This window comes from Alligator sinensis, unplaced genomic scaffold (genome assembly GCF_000455745.1).
Source record: "Alligator sinensis unplaced genomic scaffold, ASM45574v1 scaffold144_4, whole genome shotgun sequence".
Taxonomy (NCBI): Eukaryota; Metazoa; Chordata; order Crocodylia; family Alligatoridae; genus Alligator; species Alligator sinensis.
The window spans coordinates 1,281,274-1,306,417 of record NW_005842190.1 but is presented as its reverse complement, the minus strand read 5'-3'; the positions used below and the strand labels follow the sequence as shown (position 1 = coordinate 1,306,417).

Here is a 25,144-nt window from a genome sequence, read left to right as displayed (position 1 = left end):
CCTGCCTCCCCACCGCTCCCCCCCCACTTCCTGCAGGGAGCTAACAGGCTTAGTTTAGTGCCCCCAGTTATCACCAGGGATCCTGTTTTTTTCCTTTGATTTAAAAAAAAAAAAAAAAAAAAATCCCAATTTTCAGATTTTGAAAAGTGTGTGGATGGATGGGTGGATAGATATTTATCTCTCTCTCTCTCGATAGATAGATAGATAGATAGATAAACATTTTTCTGTGATTAAAATGAAATGCCACTATCTATCGATATCTAAATAGTGGTGTTTCATTTTAATCACGGAAAAATGTGGATTTGGGGTTAATTTTTAATCTAAAAATTGGGAATTTTTTTTTATCAGAGAAAGCCAGGATCCCTGGTTATCACTGTACCTATTGGTTAAACAATTGATCTTTTAACCTTTCACAACCTGGCATCAGATCTGATCTCAGGCTCCCTGCTCTGGCAGTTGGACCATTGGGATCAAAGGAATTTTATGCCCAATCCTTCCTTTTCTGGTATGGCAGGACGCATGGGCACAATTTCTTTGATCCCAATCTCACAATCGCATTAATGCCAAGGGCCTAAATGGTCCTGGATTGCAGAGAACCCAGGATCAGAGACTGGCCACCTGATCCTGGGCTTCTTGCATGCTGAAGTTCTTTTAAATGTGCACATGCAACACAGCTGCTCAGATGCCTGTTCATTTTGCTGGCTCATGGGGAGCCTGGCACTGGAAACTGCCTGATCCTGGATTCCCTGTGTACTTGTCCAAAGGGTGTGAAATTGGGGTGTGGTTCCAATCTCAGGCTACCACACTGGCATGTTCAAGCGGTGCAGCCCACTACCAAGGAGAGGCTCCCTGTAAACTTTTTAAAACAGATATACATGTCACATGTTCAAATTAATGTGCGATACAGACCATCCACAAAGACAGTCCACATTAAGTGCTTTTTAAAATATGGAATATCTTTGTGGCTGGTTTACCTTTTTATTGCATGATAAGTTACTTCCATGTTTGGCGTGTTACAATTTATTGCATGATTTCACCTAACATCTGCCAGGGGCCTTGTTTTTGTTTTGTTTTGTTCTGTTAGGGGTTTTTTTCTGTCTATTTCAGTGGTTCTCAACCACAGTGCCTTGACATCTTTTCAAGGTTGCCAAACAATATTAGCACTTTGAGGTGTACAAACGTGATCCACAAAATAAACCCAGAGATTTCAAATAGGAATCTATTAATAACACTCTGACCTGTTTTCTTCCTGATCTCTTTGCAACAGAAGAATTGCTTTATTATTTTTCTGTAGTCAAAAAATAAATGAAAACTAAGAGCTGACATTTTCTGATGCATGTTTTGAGTCTAAGAAGTTTGAGAACCATTGTACTAGGTTATTGGGCTGACAGGTGCAAGGGCCCCTCCTCTTTCTCCTATATCAAACAGTTGGTAACAGTTGATAGAGGGGTATCTTGAGATTAGCAAGGTTGAGAACCACTAGTCTATATCCTTTTAGTCATAAATATGATGCATCAGTAAAAAAAGAAAAATCCTAAAATGAATTCAAGGCATTGGGTAAGACCTTGTCTAAAATGCTGTGTTCAGTTGTTTTAATGTATGTTCAAGAAATACAAGTTCAGACTAAAAGTTATAATGGGGAAGAGATACTTGGATGATCAGGACAGTGGAAAACTCATTTTGCAAGAGGAAATTAAAATAGTTTGACTATTTTAGTGTAGTATAATAAAAGCTAAGAGGGGATGTGATTGCTCTCTGTAAATGCATTGGGGAAAACACTAGGGAAGCAGGAGAGCTCTGTAAGTTAAAGATTAATATTGGCACAATAACAAATGGTTGTAGATGGGTGAACAGTACATTTAGGCTAAAAATGAAAAGGTGTTATTGTCAAGGCTGTGAAGTAGTCAACTAATCTTCCAGTGGGAATAGAAGATGCAGAAAAATCAACTGTTCTGTAGGTAGAGTTTAATAAAGTTAGGAAAGTATGATATGCTTGCCTGCAGATAGGGTACTGGACTCCAATTCAGGAGGTCCATTTCATTCTTGTGGTCATACTGTTGAGACTTTTACATTTTAAGCTAAGAAAGAGGTATTCTTACCCATGAATTTTTTTGCTGTAGAAAACTGGCCAGACTATCACTTATTTTTAAAATCTGTATAGTATACACTTAGCTACATGTTAAACTACATGTAGTTTAACTTCAAGTACATTCCATGTTTTTAAATAAAGACCTTTTTAGATGTCTATTACTGTGGTACAAGAAATAAATTATAAAGTGAAAACAATTTTCTTCCTTTTAGCCTAAAGAAGCGGAAGCTTTTCTCCTGAGTCTTTCAGAAGAAATCCAACGTAGACTTGAAGCTGCTGGTATGAAGGGTAAACGATTAACTCTTAAAATCATGGTTAGAAAGGCTGGAGCCCCTGTAGAACCTGCAAAATATGGAGGCCATGGTATCTGTGATAACATTGCCAGGTAACTTTGAACAGAACAAACAACTTCCAGTTGCCAGTCAGTTGTGATTGTGATTGTGCAATTTATTGACCATTATGATATCTTAAAAGGGCCTTTTAAAGGTTCTCAGCATTTTGTAGGATTGAATTGTACCTAATCAGATACATCTGTACTTCATCAGATTCTCATGAAAGCTTGTGCTATATATATACTTTGACTAATGCATGTGTCTGTAACAATACACACAGATATATATATATAGAGGGAGAGAGAGAGAAAGACATTAATCAAAGTATATATAGATATATACCTTGCTGCCTTGATTCATTATCCCTACTTTGATTAGTCTATAAAGTGCATTTCTACCCTGCTTTCTACCTGACTTCAGATTAACATGGCTAACTACACAGTGTCATAGGTAGAATGGTGTTCTCAGACCTAGCCTACTTCATATAGACTAGGTTGCTTAATATAGTCCTCTGGTCATCTATATGAATGTGAATTTATCCAAGATAAAAATGGGGAGTATGGGAGGAACAAAGGATGGAACCAAGGGTGTCCAAAATAGGAAGGAAGAACAGTGAAACATGAAAACCAATACATGATAAGCACACCAAGAGGAAAGGGGAGAAAAAGTAGACCGATACAGCTCAAAGTTAGAAAGTTGTCACATACAGAAAGTAGTGGAGGTTTCTAAAAAGAGGAATGGGAAAAGAGCTTGATACCCTCAGTACATTCTTCATGTTTAAAGAAAATGGAAAAATCACTAGTGAAAAAAAATGCAGCTTGTATACCTGTGGCTACTTCATAAAAATAAAGGTAATTTAATCAAATATTTGTAGTTACTCTTACAGTTAATTAATGCTAATTATTGTGATTGTTTGCCCTCCTAATAGACTTAATCTAGAAGTTAGAATTGTTCTTTACTGTTAATAATCTGTCATAAAAACCGACTTCATTAAGGGCATGTTCAGTCCTAAGTTACTTAAATATTAACCACGATTGTTCTGGTTTCATAGATTAAAATGGTATTTTCCTTCATGGTATTAAATAGTTTATATCGTGCTTGGATCCTTTCTAGGATTAACAAAGTGTTGTTTCCTTTTCTTTAATATTTTGTAATGCATCTTTTGTTTAAAAAAAATTATGCTAAATTATTTGCAGGACTGTCACTCTTGACCATGCGACAGACAGTGCAAAAGTAATTGGGAAAGAAACTCTGAACATGTTTCACACAATGAAACTGAACATATCAGATATGCGAGGGGTGAGTTAAAACTGAGATTTCAAAGTTTTTGTATTATGTTTTCCCACTTTACATTAGTATATGCCCTGCAACTTTGTTGGGTTGCAAAGACTGAGTTTTTGTTGGTGTATTCCTGATAAACTTTTGCATGATAGAAAATCCACCCATTAGATTTCCATTCATTTCAAACCCTAATTCAGATTCTTTAAATCTTAAAAGAGAAACCTCTAGGGGAAAGTTATAAATCACCCTGCACATAGTACCCAGGTATCTCATTAACTGGCCAAAATAATTTTTAATAATACAGTTTTATTCCACTTATACATCAATTTGGTCCAACTTTCTCAGATTCAATTTTAGGAACAGCTGCTTTTCCCCTGAATGCAATTGGATAACTAAAGATAAAGATCTTGATTTTTTTTCCTTTGGAATTTTGTAAAGGCAACAGCAGTTCAAATAATCAAGGGAAAGATATAAAGGGTTAAATGCAGTGAAAAAAATTCTGACCTGTAACCCTTATGCAAGTTATCTTTGCTTCGGTATATTAAACAAAATTAAAAGTCAAGAGATGTTTCTCAGGGCAGGAAGTGGATATAGCTAGAAAAATTGGCTGGTGTAAGTCCATGCAAGTTGCATTTATTTTTCTGATATTCAGATACTGAAGCAATTAAAATGATGTAGATTAATGAGCTGAGAAAAAGCAGTTCTTATTAGGTACATCTTACAGCTTTTAGGTTACTTGATTAGGATTCCTGTCCCTGGTTGTTACATATCTATCTACAGGCATGTCGCATCATACGCGTATTTAACTTGCGCAAATTCAACTATACATGGGTGGGGAGGGGGGACGGGGCTTGAGTCTGCATGTGGCGCTGCCGCTTACCTGGAGGCCCAGCCACCACCATGCTGCCAGTGGTGACTGCCCCTGACTCCAAAACCTCCCGCCGCCGCCGCCCGAGCTGTGTGGCCAGCCGCTGGGCGTGGTGGTGGCCAGGCGGCACACAACCATCCCCACCACCACCCCACGCTGTGCTGCTGCTGCCAGCCGCACAGCTCTAAGCACAGCTCCGCGGCAGCGGCAGGAGGTTTTGGAGGCAGAGGCAGTCACCACTGGCATGGTAATATGCGATTTCACTATACGCAATTTTCGCCTTGCACACTGCCTTTAGAACGTAACCCCCGTGTAAGATGCGACATGCCTGTATTTGTTTGAGCATGAGCGGTTTATGTAATTTATTAAAACTGGTGCATGATATATACATTATTGATATAAGCCTATTGGCTTGCATTTTAAGCCAATTCTATTCCACCTGTTAAGCATGTTAAGTAGATTTGGGTGCTTTAACTGCAGTTCTGTTCTTCCCTCAAGTCCATGGAAAATCTAGTATAAAAGGTGAATGGGTTCTGCTCTTCTTTAACTGCTTTTTTATGACTCAGTGTTAATTGAGATGGCAGTGTGTTACAAAAGTAGGGGAATTGGTGGACTTCTCAGGGACTTGAATTGGGTGGAATTGAAGTCTCATTCAGTGCATACATCCAATTAGATTGCCTGATAGGTGCAATAAAATCTAGCTCTTTTAAAAAAGTATTATTTTTTTAATTGTGGCAGGGGGTGATCTTAATTTTAGTACTTGTTTATATGTATTTCATCATTCCTTTTAGAAGTATTCTTTTTCCTCCCAAAGTAGTTTTTGTTTCTGGGGAAAGAGGAATGGTGAAGAAACACACAAAAAAATCTACATCAGAATTAAAGAAATTACTTTGAAATCTCAGTCATCTTTGTTGTTTTTAGGTTGGCATTCAGGTGCATCAATTAGTTCCCATCAATAAAACCACTTCAGCTGTTTCCTCCAACTCATCAGTACGATCTGGACACTTACCTGGTGGATCACATTCAGTTCTTGATCTTTTCCATGTTCAGAAAGCTAAGAAATGTTCAGAAGAAGAGCATAAAGAGGGTCAGTAAGATAATCTTGTCAGGCTTATTTTGTATTTGCAGTAGCATTGGACTCCTCTTAACTTGATTTGGAGTCATCTTAACTCTGCACGTCTGAGCATTTTTTTAATAGAAATTCAGTACTAGTTTTTCTAGACGTAATTGAAGTGTATATTTTGCTGCTTCATCTCACCTGGAAAAATGATAAATGTAAGGGTCTTTCTAGGATTGTTGGTATTTTTTACAAAGTCTTGAAAAAAAAATAAAGTAGTATTGTGATTAAGAATAGAAAATTTGTCTCGGACTCTATATACAATATAAATTACTAAATGTTTTGCAATAGAAAGAAAAGCAAAATTTTATTACAATTCATTACTGTATGAAAGCAAAAGAGTTTCTAGACTCCGGATAATTTTTCTACATTTTTTTTTCTATATTTTATAGTGTTTGTAGCTGCTATGGATCTTGAAATATCCTCTGCATCAAGAACTTGCACTTTTCTGCCATCTCGTACTAGCCATGTGACATCTGGTCTCAATCCCATTATTAGCAAGGCCGACTCTGCAGTCAAATGGAATGGTTTACACTCTCCTCTCAGTGTAAAATCAAGGCTTAATTTAAGTATTGAGGTTCCATCACCTTCCCAGGTAAAATGTGAAGTACAAAACATCTGATGTATCTTTATAATTAGTGTATGGCAAGCTGTCCAGCTTCTGGAGATCCCAGCTGCTTCTGCAGCTGAAGCAGTGGGGAGAGCAGCCATTAGTTGGGAGCCCCAGAACCACCAGGCTTACAACTCTGGTGCATGGGTGTACAGTTCTTAGCAAGAAATGTTGCATGTAATTTGTGTTACAGGAGAAGAGATTTAGAGTTATAATACACATTGAGTGTGATATTGCTGCATACGTTGAGTGAAGTTTTCCTGGATTTTTAGCATATGATAGCAATCTAATAATTTAAGCAACTTCAACTTCATCATATTATAAGGTGAAGAAAAGGTAAACAGATTTTACAAGGGAAGAATATGCTGGAGCAAAAGGTGACTATCATTCGTTCAGTATTTTTTCTCCCTTTTATAGTGTTAAAGTGATTATATCAGAGCATTGAATATATTACTTAATGCCAGTGATGCTGAAGCTCTTTAAAGGAATGTAAACAGTTTTTAAAATAATAAATCAGCTCTGAAAAGCTCAGTTTTAAGACATGTTTTTGTGTTAACACAATTATTGCCACACTCATCAAACAAAATATTTCAATTTCTTACATAGAGCTTCAGTTTGATAGGCTATATGGAAAATAACACACAATTACTAATGAACCACTGTAGGAACACTTTTGTGAATTACCATTTATGTTTTTTTCATAAAAACAGAACTTTAAAATATTCCCTGTACCTTTTCCTTATTGTCTTAATATTCCCAAGCTGTTGACCCAGACATCTGACTCTAGCGCTAAACAAGGATTAATTGCCACACAAGTATGCAGCTTAGTTCATTCAGATAGCAGAGAGTGTACATTTGCCCATGCTTTAATCATACCTTTAGTTGCAATATAGACTTATCCAAAGCCATGGGCAGTGAGAGAATGGAGTGGAAGTTGATTCTGCATGCTTTTCTTGCCTTGATAACTGAATGCAAAAGGTCAGGATATGCACAGTGAATCCAGTAGTCAGTGAGCTACTAAGTATGACTGTTTAAGCTAATACATATTTTTATGAAGAAGGATTGTATAGTGTAGGTAGATATACCTATACCAAATTTTGGCTGGCTCTCATGGGAAACGATAGCTGGGCTAACAGTAGCTGTGGATAGATTAAAGCTAGATAGAGATGATTACCTGACTACAATTATGCTTTTATTTGCAGGATAGACATATCCTTTTAGAGCGTCTAGTGTCTTTCCCTTATGATCTTCTTAGGAAAATATTTTGTGTTAGCTTAAATAAGGACTTAGTTTCCTAGTCTCATCTGACCCCAGCACTCTTTGCCTATGCAGGGGGTGGGACTCGATGATCTATTGAGGTCCCTTCCGACCATAGCATCTATGAATCTATGATAGTTTCTGCCAGTGGGGGGGAATTCTAGTAGTCAGATCTGATTTAATTATTACAAACTTGATACAAAAACAGCATTTCCACTAATACTGTATCTGTTATCGCATGATGAAGGAACAGCCTTTCATTCCAAACCATCTACCCTACATCTAATAGTAGGTTTCTGGATAGGCATTCAGAGTCACAATTGTAGTGCAGAACACCCTAATTTGTTATCAAGAGGCTCTATTAGGAATAGTTAAGTTGCCTAGTGGAAGCTATTTTTATTCTGGTGTGAAGAGCATCACTTGTAGCTTCATGAGATGCAAAGCCCTGTAGTTTTTGATTACTTGTTCTTTCTGAAGAACTTGGTACTTTTCATTTAGCTTTGTCTGCCTCTTATCTGTAAATGGTGTTCCATCTTGCCACCTTCCAAGTGACATACCTGAGAATCCTTATTTCCAGTAGTATTAGTCTTCCACCTAAATATATGTTGTTCATCCCTATTTTTTTTCCAATCATGCTGAAGTAAAAGCAGGACTCTTGTTTGTGTATAGGGCCTTATCTTCCTAATAGTGAACAAATATAGTGATCCTCTTCTCAGATTTTTCTGTCCTTTGACAAAGTGAAAGATCTCCTTCTTCCTACCGTCCTACTATCCAAGAATACCAGAACTTGTAACAATAAGAGCAAAGCAACTGAGGCTGTTTAAACAAACAATTATCTAAACAGGCAGTGATCCTGTAATTAACACCTGTGAACCTGCTGCCTAGAGCTCATTAACACTTTTACCAAACATGCCTTAATGAAGCACCTGAACCTGATGCTTCTTTTGGCTGAGTAGGTTTGGGGTACAGTCTGCCAGCTTTACGTTTGGATAAATGCACTGACCAGATTTTATTAGCATTGTTTTTATGATCGCCAGATTATTATGAGGGAAATTAAATCGTATAGATTTTTATAATTGCAATGCTAAATATTTAACTCGTAAAAAAAGATTTAAATATTGGGTATACTGAATAACTTAATTTTGTAAGTATTTTTTTTCTTCTTCCTCTTGGCTTTTACAGCATTCAGTACTTCTAGGTTCCTAAGTAAGTTTGTATGGGGAAATTAGTATGCCACGTTTTGTTTGAATTTCTTTATTCAGACTTCAGTTCTCAGCATGAATACTGTCTCTTTACATGTTTCTCAAAAAATCTAGTGACCTTTTTAAATTTTTCTTTCGTAGCTAGATAAGTCTGTCTTGGAGGCACTGCCTCCTGATCTTCGAGAACAAGTAGAGCAAATATACACCATTCAACAAGGAGAGATATATGGTGATAGCAAGAAAGAGCCAATAAATGGGTGCAACACTGGACTTCTGCCCCAGCCAATTGGAGCAGTTCTTCTACAAATACCAGAACTCCAAGAACCAGACAGTGATGTGGGAATTAATGTGATTGCCCTGCCTGCATTTTCTCAGGTAGAGTATATTTTAAAATAACTGGCTTTCAGTATGGAGTCAATATGCATGAAGCTTCTCATCTGTAGTAATAAGTAGTTTGACACCTTTTCTCAGGCAAAATTACTACAATCTGTTGTTCATTCAGAGCCATCATAATCCGCTAGTTCAGTATTATCTCTGGATTTATAGTCGTTCCAAAGTACAGTAATACACGTAAAGATTTATCTTTTCCAGTGTCACTGACTCCATGGTTTGAAAAGCTTTCTTTTTTATTTTGCTACTCTTTAGTGTGTATGCAGAAACTTTATACTTCTTTTTCAATTACACAACGATTTTTTTTTTTTTTGCATTGCAACTGTATCACATTGTACTACCAGTATAAAACAGCCTAAAAATCAACTTAGCTTTTTACAGGAGGGTTCACTTTATTGTAGACCAGTATTTTAGTGACACAGGGACATAGATTCTTTGACAACTGTAGTTTTAACTGTCAGGTTACATTGTGTCCCTGGGGAGAAGGAAAGCAGGGCAACAGTTTGTGTACCTGAGAAATCTGCAAAGTTTTGATGCATTTGGCACGGGAAAGGGAAGCACAGCAACAGTTTCTGTGCATGTGGTGTTTTCCAAAGTCCTCTCTTTAAGACTACTTGTTTATAGCTGGTATGGGAACACAAAAGTGCTTTTCAGCATGATGCCTTAAGGTAGGGGGATGGAAGCTACTATCCCAGAGGTTATTAATTTGTCCCTTTGTCCCAGGATCTGGAACTGATGTGTTGATGCAGAGGAAAAGGATCATTGGGCATGTGCTCGTGGGGTGGCGTTTTAATTAGAGCGACTCCAAGAGCTGACATCTCGTGTATCAGCTGCCGCATCTCGTGTATCAGCATCCCCACTCTTAAAAATGGTGCGGGAATCAGCTGTTAGATAGAAGTGTGAAAAAGCCCTGTTGAAGCACCTGATCTATACAGACACTGCAAAGCTGGGTTGAACTAATGTGCTGCAGTTTCTGAGAGAGCAGTTTTTGGGGGGAGGTTGGGTTTTGGTTTTTGTTTGGGGGGGTTCCACATCTGCAAGCAGCCACAGTGTGTTAATTTGTGCTTTGTCCAAGTTGAGGATGAGCAGGTGGAAGAAAAGATTTGCCTGGAAGCCAAATCTTTCATACAGTAGTAGGAGGCCAGTTTTGGTGTTTGGGTATGCTTCTATAGAGGAGAAAAGAAAAGAACTCTCCCACCTCGCTTCCAGCACAATATGTAGCAAGCCCCTGCACTCAATAAGTGCAGGACTGTTTGCAAGTTGTTTCATTTGGGGAACACAGCATCCTAATTGATTTATAGGCAGCAAGGATTAGGAAGAACCCCGAGGCCAGTGCCTAGTCTTTGAGGGTGGAAAGAGCAGCCTTAGGTGCTGCTTTCTGGACTAGTGCAGAGTTATCTTAAGATACAGTTTGTCCTTAACACCCAGAGTGTTTGTGTTGAGAATTAATTGGCATTTATTTAAATGGGTGCTTTGGAATGTCTTTTTTAATATTGACTTTATTTATTTAATTTTATATCATATTGTAGTAGTAAACTTAATTGTAAAACTAATTTTACAATCTAAATAATACATATTTAAAGGAAAAATATGCTTTTCACTTGTGGACTAAGGAATATACAGCAATACAAAGAGAAAGCATATAGTATTTTAATCTCAAAGTTCACGTTTAATACAGAATGCAAATATCTTTCTCAATTAAGAAAAAATCATCAAAACTAATCAAATAATGTTGCTAACCAGTGAAATAATTTCAGAAAAAGCTCTGTCATTTTTCAGGTGGATCCTGAGGTTTTTGCTGCACTGCCTGCTGAGCTGCAGGCAGAACTCAAAGATGCATATGATCAAAGGCAAAAGCAGTCAGAAAACATGATTTATCAGCAGCTGCCTGGCACCTTTGGTAAGTATATTAAAATTGTAGAATAAACTTGTCTTGGACTGTGATAAGATTTGATACAGTCCTAAAAAAGCTACAAAATATAACTTTCATACTTCTAGGAGGCCACTGCAGTGCGAGAACACTGCTACATATTTTGGTCCAACGATTAGATCAGTATAAAGATGGCTTGAAAAATACCCTTTTTTTTTTCTTCTTAGTGTAACTAATTGTAGCTCATCTACATTGCAGGATCTGGTGCTCTGACTATACAAGGAGGGGTTAAGTGTTTCCCTATACATATAGATGGGAGTGTTCATATGTGCCTAAGATCTGAGATGTCCAACTGTGCTACTGGACTCCAGCTTTGTCTTTTTGTTCAAATTATTTCCTTTTAGGATTGTATTGCCTAAGCTGAAAGTCTGCGTGTTGGAAAAAGTTGGCTTGCTTTTCAAAGGCCCTTGGTGCACATTCATTGAATTTAATGGGCCATAATATGGAAAACCAGCCCCAAGATATTCCACAGAATATGTGGAGCATCTTTTGTGGCTGTTTTTTATGGTGCCATAAATTGAACATGTGGCAGTCACCCCAGTGCAGACAATCAGCTGACTGGCAGCATCGGAATGTGGGCAGTCCCTGTTCTGGAACCAAGCTGGATGATGCCCAAGGCCTAATGCTGACAATCGCTGATTGTGGGCTTTAGGATGAGGGCTTACTGAGACCTAGCAGGTTTTGCTACGTGGACTGTAGGGCAAGGCTCTTCAAGGTGGTGATGGGTCCTGGCATCACAGGGCATGCAGCAGCTCCAGGGTTTGTGACACTCCTCTCCTGCCAATTTGGATAATGCTGGGGACGGCTCTGGGTCTAAGCCAGGAGGCTGTCTGGTGTCAGATTGCAACACTCAGCTGAGCAAATGGATCTGGTACCAGGCAGCCCTGGGATCTGGGACAAAGCCACTCCGTACCCAGTTCTCAAGAGCAAGCTGCGGGTAGCTCAGTGTCCAGATTCCACCCGCCCCCTGCTCTATCCCCAGGGGCAGCCCCAGATCTCAGGCCTGAGATTCACCTCTTTAAACTGGTGCACAGCTGGGGGTGGGGGAGCTTCTCCCATCCCAAGCTGCATGCTCTGGACATGTGCAGTCAGAGATGAGGGAGCAGCCTTATCCCCAACTGCACCATGGGGGGCATCCTGAGCTCAGCATTTAGGGAGTCTCTCCCCGCTGTCAGGCTTACTGTGCCCAGAGAACTTGAAAAATTAGGTGAGCGTTCAGCAAGTGCTCCCAGCTGCATGCCCACTTAGAAGTTGGTGGTGCTACAAGCCTGTTATCAGGGAAAGGCTTTCCAGTGTCAGGCTTATGATGCCCTGGACCTTTTAAAAAAAGGCAGGTGGGCAGTTGGGACACCCAGCTGCATGCATCCTTTAAGTTCCTGAGTGCCTGTGGAAATAGGACCTGGGGGAAGCTTCTACATACCCTAGGCTCCTAATTCAGGGCTCCCCACACTGACAGATGGCAGTTGTGCGATTGGATTATGAAGGATTTAATGCGGTGTTCCCAGAATTGCATGGCCTGCCAGATGCATCTGGAATAGCAGGGCATAAATTTCCACAGATCTCAGTTGCACGACTGCTTTCACATTTGGCAGCAGCCTAAGGGGCTGGAAAAAGTAACTTAGAACCTTGCTGAAGAAGAGCAGCAGAGAGACAATCCTCCCATTGTTAAAGTGACTCTTAGGCTAACACTGTTCCACAGTATCTTTGCCTGGATTTCAACATTTGTTTGCACTAGCCTGTAGGTTTTTGCACTAATCTTGTTTTGTAAAAACAGCTTTCTCAAGTGCATTATCAGTTTAGTTCCTTGAGATTGTCTGAGTAAAGTTTACATTTCTACAGAGTCTTATGACGTAAAGATAAATACTGTTTATGTACAAGTGTTCGGATTAGCATCTCCTAGTGGATAGATCATGGGACTGGGATTAAAAGACTTCGGATTGATTCTCTTCTCAAGTCTGCTCCTAGCCTGCGAGTGAATGGTGATCTTGGGAAGTCAGTTCACTTCTCTGTTAGTTTCCATTTAGTTAAAATGGGGATAATGATACTGACCGCCTTTTAAAGAGCTTTTGATATCTGCTGATGAAGTGTTACATTGGGGATAATTTTCAGTTCTTTGGTGTTTTGTCCCCAAATATTTGTGTACAGCTTTGAAAAGTGTTGGGGGTAATCTGTTCTCCTCCATGAGAAGTTTGAGGATGAATATCCCATGAGAAATGTCATTACAAAAGACCTGAAAGTTTCATTATTTGTGGGACGAAATCTTTCTTAAGTTTTCATTTTTTTAATACTAGATACTTGATTGTTACCCTTCTTTTGTTCAAACTGTATCCTTTACCCAAATCTTGTGAAGATCATCTGAGCTAAAATGGTTGTTACCTCACAGAGTTAAGTTTGGCCACTGGAACCAATAAAGAAACCAAAACATTAGTCATATATTTTCTTCAAGCTATGATATCAGCAATTGGGCTGCTGTGTTTTGCACCAGTGGGAATTTCGTTAGAATCTTTGATTTCATTCCCAGTTATAGGGGTCGGCCCGTGGGCTGGATCTGACTTGCGAAGAGATTGGATTTGGCCTGGGAAGGCCCAGCCTGGCCCAGGGCAGCACAGGGAATTGGGCAACATGTAGCTGCGCTGTGTCACTCGTCCTGCCTGCAGCACCCTCCTCCACACCCCTCTCTGCTGCTTTCTCATTCCTGCACTTACCCTCGCTACAGAGGGGCCAGGTATCTGCAACGAGGGTAAGTGCAGGTGACTTGAGCTCTCCAGGGTGGGGGGTGGAGATTGGTGGCCATGGCAGGGGACCAGATTTGCAGGCTCTGGCTTGCTTGAGGGTGCAAAAGGTTGCCAAATTCTGATGTAGTGCAGTAAAATAATCAATTCTTGGATCCTTGTGGATGCGCCAGAATCTGATAGGATTGGTATACAATTCCCTCCGTTTGTATGCTACTTTACAATTGTGAAATACTTTGCCTTAGTACAGATGATGAGATGGTGATCACTGAGCTTAGGTTCAACCAGTTACTCTCATTCAGACTTTGGAATATTTGATATTAAAGCCAGCTTACATATAAGAGGTGTCCTGTTAATTGCAAACTTCAGGGCTTCTGCAGATGGCCCACAGTGGCCACTAAATTTTTTTCCCCCCATTGAATGTATTTGACTTCTGTTTTGTTGGTTGGATTCTTTGTTTGCTTGTTTTTCACTTTCCTTTAAGCTTGGATGTTGGCCCTGGCTGGAGATGGAAGTTAGGCTGAGATGCAGTGGTGCTCCGAATAGTTGGTGCATTTTGTTCGCGTGCTCAGGGTCAAGTGATCATCAGATTTGGGATCAGTGAGGAATTTTCCCTTGGGTTGGATTGGCAGAGACTGTTGGATATTTGTTTTTGTAATGTGGGATGCAATCCACTTCCTAGGATCATCTGAGTTTATTTTACCTTACAAAATTCCATGACACTGCCAAAGTGTTGATAGCACTTGTGTCTCCAGTTCACTTCCTGTTAGTACCATTGTAATCTTTTTACCAGATACCTTGTGGCTGTGGTGCACAGAGGGCCACAGTGAATATCATTTTGGATCCTCCCCTTTGTCGGTGAATGCAGAGGGCAGGACTGGCTGGCTGGGTTTTTCCCTCCAGTGCCTTGTATTCTTGTGAACATATAGTTGGCTGACATCTTGTGTACCTGAACTTCCTATGAATGACTTCCAAAAAGTTGCATTTAGAATGTTTTTCATGATTAAGCCTAAGGTGCATTTTAATGATAGGTTTGTACATTTTACAAAAGTGACATGGTTCTCACCCATCCATGGAAAAATACTAAATGTAATAACCACCGATTTATTCCTTTTCTTCCCTGCCAGCATCAAAGAATCCTTTACTACAATTGAAGCAAGCAACAGTAAAAACTAAGAAAAAAACCAGGAAAAAAAATGCAGTCAGTCCTATGAAAAAGATTCAGAGCCCTTTGAAAAACAAACTCCTTGGTAGCCCTGCAAAAAACACAGTAGCCACTTCTGGAAGCCCACAGAAGCTAATGGATGGTTTCTTAAAACAGGAAGGTACAGTCACTGGTAAACCTCAGGTAATTTTTCCACTAGGAAACTTTTTACAGGCATTAAAAGAACATTTGCTGAAAATTGCATAAAATCAGTCAGTATATAGTTTTTGTTGCTTTTTTAACTAAATACAATTTGTGATTTATTTTATTTTTGAACAGGTGGAACCCGTTCCATCAACTTCAGATAATCCAGGGCCATCAGATTTAAAGACAAAACCATCCGTCTCATTTAGGTCACAGGCACCCAATCTAGCTGGGGCTGTTGAATTCAATGATGTAAAGACCTTGCTTAAAGAGTGGATTACAACTATTTCAGGTGAATCATACTTCATACATTTTGTTTTTGTGTTATATTTGTGGGGATTCTGTATACATCACAACGTTCTCCTGAATGTTACATACTTGCCTTGCTGCCACTGCTTTCTTTCAGCATTTTCTAGTCATCTTGGTCTCTCACCTTCTCCCAGTTTGAAGGAACTGGATTCCTTGTATTTTTTCTTTTACGGTTTTGCCAACCCGTTGTTGCCTCTCTAGGTAACATTTCCAAAAACTATCCACTTTCTTTTCCACCTCTTTGAGTCCCTGGTTCAAGCCAGGATGCAACCTTAGTTGTTGTGACTGTTCTTACTCTAACACATTGCCCATACCAGGGTTAAAGACACTAGAAGTGAAGCTCTTTTTTCTGTTTTATATATTTCTTGTTACACAAAGATGAATAGCAAGATTTCTTAAAGTATCCTAGAATTCTTTGTAAAATAAGAAAAGCACAAATCATTGCATATGAAGTTAGATTCTATTTTTATGTAAATCAAAACAATGTATTGCTCTAATATCTGAGCCATGTTCTTTATGGTTTCTGTCATTGTATGACGCTTCTAAATAACTGTAAAACACCTCATCCATTTTAAATCCCTGTTCTTTTCATATGTGTTTAATAGTAGCTGTGCATGAAAAATAGAGGGAATCTGCTCCCCTGATCCCTCGGGATCATATAGTTCGATTTATAAGCAAAGATTCCATTGATTTTTTTAGGTCACGTGGGAATATAAAAGCTGCGAGAGCCTGCCCAGGAGTATTAACCACCTCAGAATTTCTTTGATTCCAAATATACTGGAATAAAAATCCCCATATCTGTTTTTCTTTCAGATCCCATGGAGGAAGACATTCTTCAAGTTGTGAAGTACTGTACTGATTTGATAGAGGAAAAGGATTTGGAACAGTTAGATTTGGTCATAAAATACATGAAAAGGTAGCTTATTTACTGATATGTATAACATTAATTGTGCTGGAGTTGTACAATGCAAGGTTATAAATTTAGCAGGTCTTGCATTTATGAATGCAGGATTTCTGAAGAAAAATTACATTGAACAGTTCAAAAGAAAGGTTCCTATTTTTTTGCAAGGTGAAGCAAGTGGAAATAGCTATAACACTTAGGCAAACTTTATAGCATTTGCTACTAGTAATTTGAACATATTTTGGACAGAGGGTGCTGTATTTGTCTATGCTGCTCTCTTCCTGTGTTTGTCCCCTTATTTTTCTCCATCCTGTTTAATTAACTTACCTTTTTAGTTTCTTCCATAGTCTCAGCCACTTATTATTTCTGTTCTATCAAGTCTAATCTCTTTTCACCTTGACTGAGCTCTAAAATACCATATCTATTTGATTCTAAGATAAGGGTCCCACCCACAATTTAACACTAGGAGAAGAAAGCTCCTAATCTTCAAATTGTGTATGAGGGTCATGCAGGAGTGGGGGCATGTGGTTGCTGTGGCTCAGACTCTGGCCCATACCCAGGGTCCAGGCATAGCCTAACTGCAGCTCCTGCCTGCCCCTCCCTCCCCCTACCCACCTCACCAGCCTCTGCACCTTGCCATCTCTCCCTTCGCCCCCACTGCCTTGTAGCCTCTGCCCCCATCTGCCTCTCTCCCCTCCCCCACCCTTGTTCTGTGCCACAGACCGTAACCCCAGCCCAGGCCTGTAGAAGCAGCAGCACAGTCCTCACAGCTGCTATGGGGCTGGGCTGGGGACATGTTCCATGTCCCAGGCTAGAACAGGGACAGAGCCTGCTGGCATGGAGCAATGGGAAGGGGGCCAGGGAGCAGAGTGGCTGTGGTGGAGAGGGGAAGGGGGCTTGAAGCTGAGGGTGGGGCGGGGGCAGGCACAAGGAGGCGGCAAGCTGCTTGACCTCCCCACTGCCTGCCCCCATGCAGCAGTGGGGGGGCGTGAATTAATGGCAACCCTCCAATAGTTAGATTCTGTACATGAAAAATTATAATCAACTTGTACATTTTGCCTGTGTAGAATCTAATTATTGAGGTGGTCATCTTAGATTCAAGTAAATATGATCAATAATAATCAAAATGGTTCCTTCATTTTTACTTTCCCTAAGAATCAGAAGGCCCAAGCTGTACTTGTGGCTTGCCCACTGGTTTGCTGTAAATTGGTATATTACCTACTTCACAGGATAAAATCATTAAATGGGTACTTACAGAAGTGTTGAATGCACAGGCATAACTGAATAAATCATGTTTTTCACTAGGCGGTTGAAATAAGAGGTTTAGTAATACAATTAAGTTAGTAGACTGGATAACCATTTTATGTTTTACAACAAAACTGGCATAGAAACTACCTATTTAAAGAAAAAAACGGAATTAATTTCTTGCCCTTCTGGTTTTTTGTTGGGTAAAAGAACCAAAGCATCATAGAGGGGCTGTCATGGTACCAGATTTGCCTGTGGCTTACTTTCCACAGTGAAAGGGCTGAGCAGCACATTTACAAGTTGTCTTGCAAGGATACCTTTGCAGATCCAAGCAGAAGGAGAATGCCAAGGCAGGGTTGGAATAGGAGGGGATTCTAATCAGTTGGTAGCAGCAGTACATGCTGGTCCTGCCTGTGAAGCTCATGACAAGCTGCTGTAACTTAAGCCCCTAGAACACATTCATTTAATGGTGTGATTAGATCTGATCTCTGATCCCAGCACGTGTGCATTGTGCCATGCCACATGTGTGGCAGGACATGCAGTTTTGGGATCAGGGATCAGATTGCAGTGGCATCATTACCACTTACCAGAGCAGAGGGAGCCCAGGATCCCTGTGCCAAGTTGAAATTTGGGGGCCTGTAGTCTGGGTGGGCCTGGGCCTGGTTCAAGACTCTCTTGTGGTCCTGGGACACAATCAGCTGGTTGTCAGTCCCAGCCTCAAGACCACACCAGAGACTTGAGCTGGCTCAGGTTACCCTGCCACAGCTTGAATTTAAGTCCTAATGAAAAACAGCCACAAAAATTTTGCACATCTTTTGTGGAATATTTTTGTGAGCAGTTTCCTATTCTATGATGTTATTAATTCCTTGAATGTGGAGCACAGGGTTATTATTTATGGTGCAATTAATAGGCTAATTGCATCTTAATTGTAACATTTTCCAGGGGCTTAGACAGGCATCGAAAACTATGAGGATGTGGGGGGGAAAGCACTACATTGTGGGATGCCTGGATGACCAACCTATTATGTACACACAAAGTAAAACAGTACAGAACAGTACCTGCTCCCTCTGGGCACATTTTCTTCATGCTTCAGTTGCTTCTGGAGCATTTTATCAAGCGCCTGTATCTGTACACTGGCCTTTTGAAATGTTTCAAATGTTACATCTGTTCACAGCCTGAGCTGCATTAGGAATTATTCTAATCCCCGTAGCAGTCCAGAAAGTCTTAGGATTTCTAACCCTCTCCCTCCAAGCTGAGAGTTCTTTGCTGCTCATCCTCTAAGCACAGCACAGAATTCTTTTTTGACAAAACTTCCTGGCATTTAAAATTTCTAAATTTAGCTCATACATCTCCATGAGTCTTGAGGGCTTCTGTCCTAGTACCTTATTTTCTGTCCCCAGCCTGACAAGGCCCCAGAGCCCCATCAAAATATCTTGAATTGTTTCTAGTATTTTTAGAAAGAAAAATGTACCAAAGGGGTCTTAGTTTTAGTGGGGAAGTATCAGGATCCAGAAAATTGTCGTGTCAGATCCTTCACTACTATGATGAAGTTGTGTGATATTAAACCAATAAATTGGCACCTATATTGAGATTCATGGAAGTTGGTGAATTCTTGTACATCTATAGAAATTGTAACCCCCTGAAATCAGAACAACCTGAACACTGCCTCTGTAAGATATTAACACTTATTTACATATTCAGCATCATGAAAAAGTAATCCAAATGCTGTTTATATGAATTTATTCTGATTCATTTCTACTAGGATTGTTGGTCTGGGTACTGGAAAAGAATTCTTCAAGTAATTGTCCATATGTACGTTCTTGCTTTGACTGTTCATGCCCTGAGCCTTGGACTGGACATTTTTTGCATTAGCAGTGCCCATAGACCCTTGCTTTGTCTTACCTCCATGCCAAAGGGATAAAAGTTGATGTGCACTTCCTGTACAGACACCAGAACACCTTGGGTCCCTGATTCCCAGGCTGTCATTGGATGAGTCATCTTCTGGCAATATAGGCAAGCCCCGCTTAATGCCATTTCACTTAGCACTATTTTGCTATAATGCTCATTTGAAATTGATACCTGATTTCACTTAGCGCTCAGTGAGTTCTGTTATAATGCTATCAGTCGCCATCAGATACTTTTGGTTTTGCTTAATGCTCATTTTGCTTAACACTCGGTTGTCCAGGAACCAATTAAGAGCACTAAGTGGGGGTTGCCTGTAAGGCTGTTTATCTGTGAGCTGCTTCTCTAACAGAAGATGTGAGTGGCTTGCAGCACTTCATATGCTGGATTGCTCTTCAGAGGATCTAACTGAACTTCCCTCATACAGCCTGGTGGATGTACTCGATCAACCTGAGCCATTCAAGGTGATACTGCAAATTAATGACCTAGCTAAGACTGTCAGGTGTATCCTGTCTTCTAATGTACTTGCTGATAAGTGCATGGACAGTAACTATAAAGTACTTGGCTTCCTTGGGTGCTACTCTTGCACACATTCTATTTTTTCTGGATCAGTATTGATGGAAGCTAACAAGAATTCAAATAGTCTTAAAGCCATCCCAAACAAATGCAATTATTTTGGCCCCTTCCTGTTGAAATGCCTGGTACCATGACCTTTTGGTAAAGTCTCTGAGGGACCCCAGGCCTTGCTGCTCATCCTGGATCTGTTGACTCAAGACTGAGATAGCAGTTGAAATGCCATTTAGAGTGCAAGACCCATCCAACATCCAGACAGGGTGATGAATGGCACACAGGTGTATTAAGTATAGTATCTGCTGGAGCTCAAGTTTGCTGGTCAGACTTTGACATCAGTTTAAGATGTATTTGGCATTTGTCTCGATCCATTCTTAGCCCATGTTCTCACCCAGCTGTCCTCAGATTCCTTCAGGCCTAGCAACATTGAGAGAAGAACTCTGTTTTACATTAGCATCTGAGAACCTTGCATTCCTTTTTGGGCCACCATGTCAGCCTAACTGCACTGCGCTTCACTTCCCCTTTCATGGAAATGGTTTGATCTGACACTTTCTTCCAGTGATTATATCAGTAAGAAATGGAAGTGGGAACCAAACGCTAATGTTAGATTCTCCTTACAGTCTTCTACCTAGATGTACTTTGAAGGCTTGCCCAAAGCTTCTGCCCAAGCAGTCTCTTTATTTCACCTGAGTCAATGTCAGCTTCCCAAAGTCCTGTTTCTCCCAAGTTTAGGGTTTACTGCACTCAGGAGACTCTTGGCCTTTGCCTAACACCTGTGAGGAGCAATCCCTGTTAAAAAAAAAATCTCTGTAGCTGATACTTAAAGGTACAGTGATTTATTGATCACCCACATAGAAAGTTGCCAGGGCATAACTATCTTCTGATTATAGTTTCATATCATAGAACAGGCAGCCCAAGAAAGTTGTGGAGTCTCCTTCATTGGAGGTTTTCAAGAAATGGATGGATAAGCATTTATCTGGGATGGTTTAGGAATAGTGCATCCTGCATCTATTTAGGAGCAGAAATAGAAGACCCTTGAGGTTACTTTCAGCTGCATGATTTTTTGCCACCAGAGCTCAAGCCACTTCCCTACATAATGCTACATAAATGGTAAATACAAAGCAGCCACTGATGCATGCTGTTGCCAAGCTCTGTGTCCACAGAAGCCTCCATGGTTTTGGCAGTTAGGAGTTGGATCCAGTGTAGACAAGAGATGATAGGAAGTAAGCTAATTGAGCAGTAGACAGAGGTAGAGACAAGCCGTTTCTGGCAGGTGGAAGATAGGTTAAGGTTGGGGATAAAGAAGGGAAACCAAATGGCACTGTTGCTGAGCAATGTTAACTAAATTATGGCAATTTAATAACAGTGCAGTGCTAAGTACACTAATGAGAATGAATAAGGAAGGAAACAAAGTAGAATTCGAGCTTGGAGGTGGTGGAGCATATTCACAATTATACGCCGATCACATAGATCTGCTGTTCCTAGAGCAATCAAGAAAGCTTACTTCTGAACACATCAAAATCTTGGTGTGTGCACTTTTGGTGGGAGTCAAACTAGGCTGGATAGAGATAAACGGGGGGGGGAGCCAGTACACTAGGCAGGTGCTGAATTGGTAGGGCAGTCCTTCAGTGGCTGTTTGCCCACTGGATTCAAAGACCCTCTCTCCAGCTATCCAGGCACTGCATTGGTGGCATCCATATTGAGAATGTCTATGTGATGTTTATTTGAAGGAGAAAGAGAAGTTAAGAGAAAGAGAAGTGGAATTCTCCAGCTTGCCCACATACACATTCATATCCTTGCCCTCCTCTGTAGTCAAATAAAACACAAGACTGGATTGAAAAGACTGGAGAGCAAGAGGTAGGCACAGGCTGGGGTATTCTGGGTACTGCTAAGGGAAAGTCTTTGATCCAAGGCTCAGGCATAAACACATCCACAGTGAGGAAGTGTATGTGGACAGTAAATGCATCTAAACTCCAGCTCCTTCCTGGTGAGTAACTTTTGTCCTAAAGCATCTTCTGCTGCTCTAAACATGACTACTTTTCCCCCCACCACAGGTTAATGCAGTCATCTGTGGAATCGGTTTGGAATATGGCATTTGACTTCATTCTCGACAACGTTCAGGTGGTTTTACAACAAACCTATGGAAGCACATTAAAAGTTATCTGAACTTGTAGTAAAGAGCTTGGTGAGAGCCTGGTGCTCTCTGCTAGCTGTGCCATAAGTGCTTGTGAGGTATTTGCAAAGTGCATGATAGTTAATGCCCTAAGTTTTTATAATTTTAAATTTCTTTTTAAACAGAAAGTGTTTTTGTACATTTCTTTTTAAAAAGTGCCAAATTTGTCAGTATTGCATGTAAATAATTGTGTTAAAATTCTTTTATTGTAGTATAGACTCTATTTACAAAATGTTTGTTTATAAAGTTTTATGGATTTTTACAGTGAAGTGTTTACAGTTGTTTAATAAAGAACTGTATGTATAGTTTTGTACTGATTTCATTTTGTCAATGCTTCAATTGGAACATAATTCACCCTTTGTTAAAGCTACCGCTTTAAGTCTTTTTACTCAGCTCTGCAGCATTTAAGCTATTGCAGCCCTAGTACAGCTCCCCATTACAGAGTCCTCAGATTAGGCCCAACACAGTGAGAACCAAACATGTGTGCTCTTAACCTTTCCTTAGTCTGAATAAGCTCTAATGCTGCTTTTTCTTGTCCTCCCTCTATCCATTTTAAGCATAATGTGTCTGTTATCCTTTATAACCAATAGTTGTCCACATATACAGGTCCTTAGATTTTAAGGCCAAGACATTCTCCTTCCTCGCCTAATCTCTGCCTCAGTTCTATACCTTCTGTTAGAGCTAGAGCATCATCCAGTTTTAAAGATATCTAGTGATAGAGTCCCCTGCATTCCTGGGTATTGGTAGTGTTAACTTGTCGTAGTATTTCTGGTTTGATTTTTTTTGCCAACCCCCTCCACTCTTGCAGATTAAAAGTAGATGCTGGTTGCTGCCACTTCTCCAATAATACACATTTCTCTCTATAAAAGTTGTTTTTCAGGCATCAGATTGTTCTTGTAGGGTTTTTCCCATCTTTCAACCTTTAAATATAACATGTTTATAAGAAGCATATGGTATTGCAGTTTTAATGGAAAAGTTGCTACTCTTACTTGTGTCAAAGATTACAAGAGGCCAGACAATCCTCCAACTACTTATTTTCCCTTGTGTGTGTGTCTAGGAAAATTCTTCTCCAAATTACTGTATTCCAGGACAAAGTCTCATCTCATGCAGTGGATATTTTTAATCTACTTAAGTTGCCATAGCTGAAGTGATCAGAGTTTGAGCCAAAACCTGTATCGATACAGCAGTGTAGAAAATACAGTAGCTTAGCTCAGCCTTAGAATTCCTTCCAGTCATTCACTTAGGAGGCTAACTAGTGCTAACCTATAAAAAGCCTTAAAGGATTTGCCACCACAGTAGGTGTAAGATGTTGTTACATGAAATAATGCAGTATTCCTGGCTGTGGCAAGCAGCGCACCAGTCTAGTTTAAGATCAGCACTGCTGTGGATCTTACACTTATGGGATAAGGACACTTGCTCACTAACAGCCAGGGTATGTTTAAGACTGGGAAGCAAACATTTATTAGATTCCAGGGAAAGATTTAGCTAGATCTAACCTGATCAACTCAGAATCCAGATCATCCTCCTGCTCTGTAGCTGATACTTTTGAAATAATACTCATGTAGAATGTACAACAAATCGAATAGCAAAATGTTCATAGTGTCTGTTTGCTGCAGGCTTTAGTTCTACAATCATAATTGACCAGGGCTGGTCTCTTTCCATGCACCACAATAGGAAAAGTAGCTGAAACCTGCAGAGTGCATGTTGCAAGACTTGTCAAACTTTGACACATTTTTAACAAGTTCTATTTTTGGATCAAGCTGTGGACTTCAAAATAAGTGTTTATCATCTGAAAAGAAGCATGTGTGTCCATTATCTGGGAAAAAAAATTACCCACAAATAGAAGCTGTCTGCCTAGCTCTGTGGTGAACCTGAAAATGGGTAGCCTGGAAAATGAATTTCCCAACCTGTTCCCCTTCCTTCCTTTACTGTATGGCTATTTGACTTCTGAAGTGAATCATTTTGCTTGATCAAAAGGGATGAAGGAAAAGCCCCATCATAACTACCTCCTGCTGCAGGAGGCTAATGATCATTCTACCTTGACCTTTAATACTTTGGTCTACTATTATCCGATGGAGAACTACTGGATTTAAGGGTATGAACAGCTTTAGATTTGTGACCAGTCCAAACACAATGAAGTTGGTGGCCCTTTGCAAAAGGGAGTTTGAAATCTCAAGGGTGCTTTTCATTATGCATGTTTAACTAACAAGTCAGTTTTAGAACAGTTCACCCCAGAACAGTAAGCTAACTCCATTGTAAGACTAGGCCAAAAATAATGTTTTATGGACCATACCTAAATTATAAGAATGTGTGTGACGCTTTAAAAACATTACAGGTGGACATCAAAGAAAAGTCTTCAAGCTTTAAAAGATCAAACAGAATCATTCCACAAGCAGAAGAAAATGTACTATAAATATTAAAAGTTACAGTGAACTACACTATAGCCCCAAGATTTTTTTTGGCCTTTGACAAATTCAAATTCAAAGGTAACACTGTCACACATGATGCCTCTTCCAAAAATGTGCATCTTTAACTGGAATATAGGATTTTCTTGTTTGAAAAATGTTACTTAAAATTACAAAGTCACATCATCCATCCATCTTACACTAGTCCTGTGATGAAACACTGGAGAGTCAGGGTTTATAAAAAGGGGAAAAAAGTTTATCTAGGCCAGATATCAGATGGGTAGAAAATAGAATTAACAGTATCAATGACAGGAAACAAAACAAAAAAACACCACATATGTACTGCTTCCAGTTAGCAAAAGTCTTTTGCATTGTCAAGTCACCTGTTAAGTTTTGGCTCACTGGCTAGAGATCACGTACTCCCCTAACTTTATCTGTCTGTGCACAGCAAGCATGCCATGTCCTTGATAATCACAATTCTGA

At 39.9% G+C, this 25,144-nt stretch overlaps 1 protein-coding gene across 11 annotated transcripts in view; it reads left to right on the top strand.

Annotated features, from left to right (window-relative positions):
* The window catches only part of REV1 (REV1, DNA directed polymerase), a 75,423-nt gene extending 52,864 nt beyond the window's left edge, over positions 1-22,559 (top strand). For 10 of the 11 annotated variants that reach the window (XM_025207226.1, XM_025207231.1, XM_025207228.1 and 7 more), the window contains 10 exons: positions 2,302-2,474; positions 3,618-3,720; positions 5,492-5,657; positions 6,080-6,282; positions 8,898-9,131; positions 10,926-11,046; positions 14,936-15,156; positions 15,292-15,448; positions 16,279-16,381; positions 22,138-22,559. In XM_025207226.1, the coding sequence (XP_025063011.1) occupies positions 2,302-2,474; positions 3,618-3,720; positions 5,492-5,657; positions 6,080-6,282; positions 8,898-9,131; positions 10,926-11,046; positions 14,936-15,156; positions 15,292-15,448; positions 16,279-16,381; positions 22,138-22,249 (1,593 nt within the window). In that variant the 3' untranslated portion in view covers positions 22,250-22,559. The remainder of the gene's footprint in view (positions 1-2,301; positions 2,475-3,617; positions 3,721-5,491; positions 5,658-6,079; positions 6,283-8,897; positions 9,132-10,925; positions 11,047-14,935; positions 15,157-15,291; positions 15,449-16,278; positions 16,382-22,137) is intronic. The other variant, XM_025207232.1, reaches the window with a different exon arrangement.
* Positions 22,560-25,144: the final 2,585 nt, after the last annotated feature.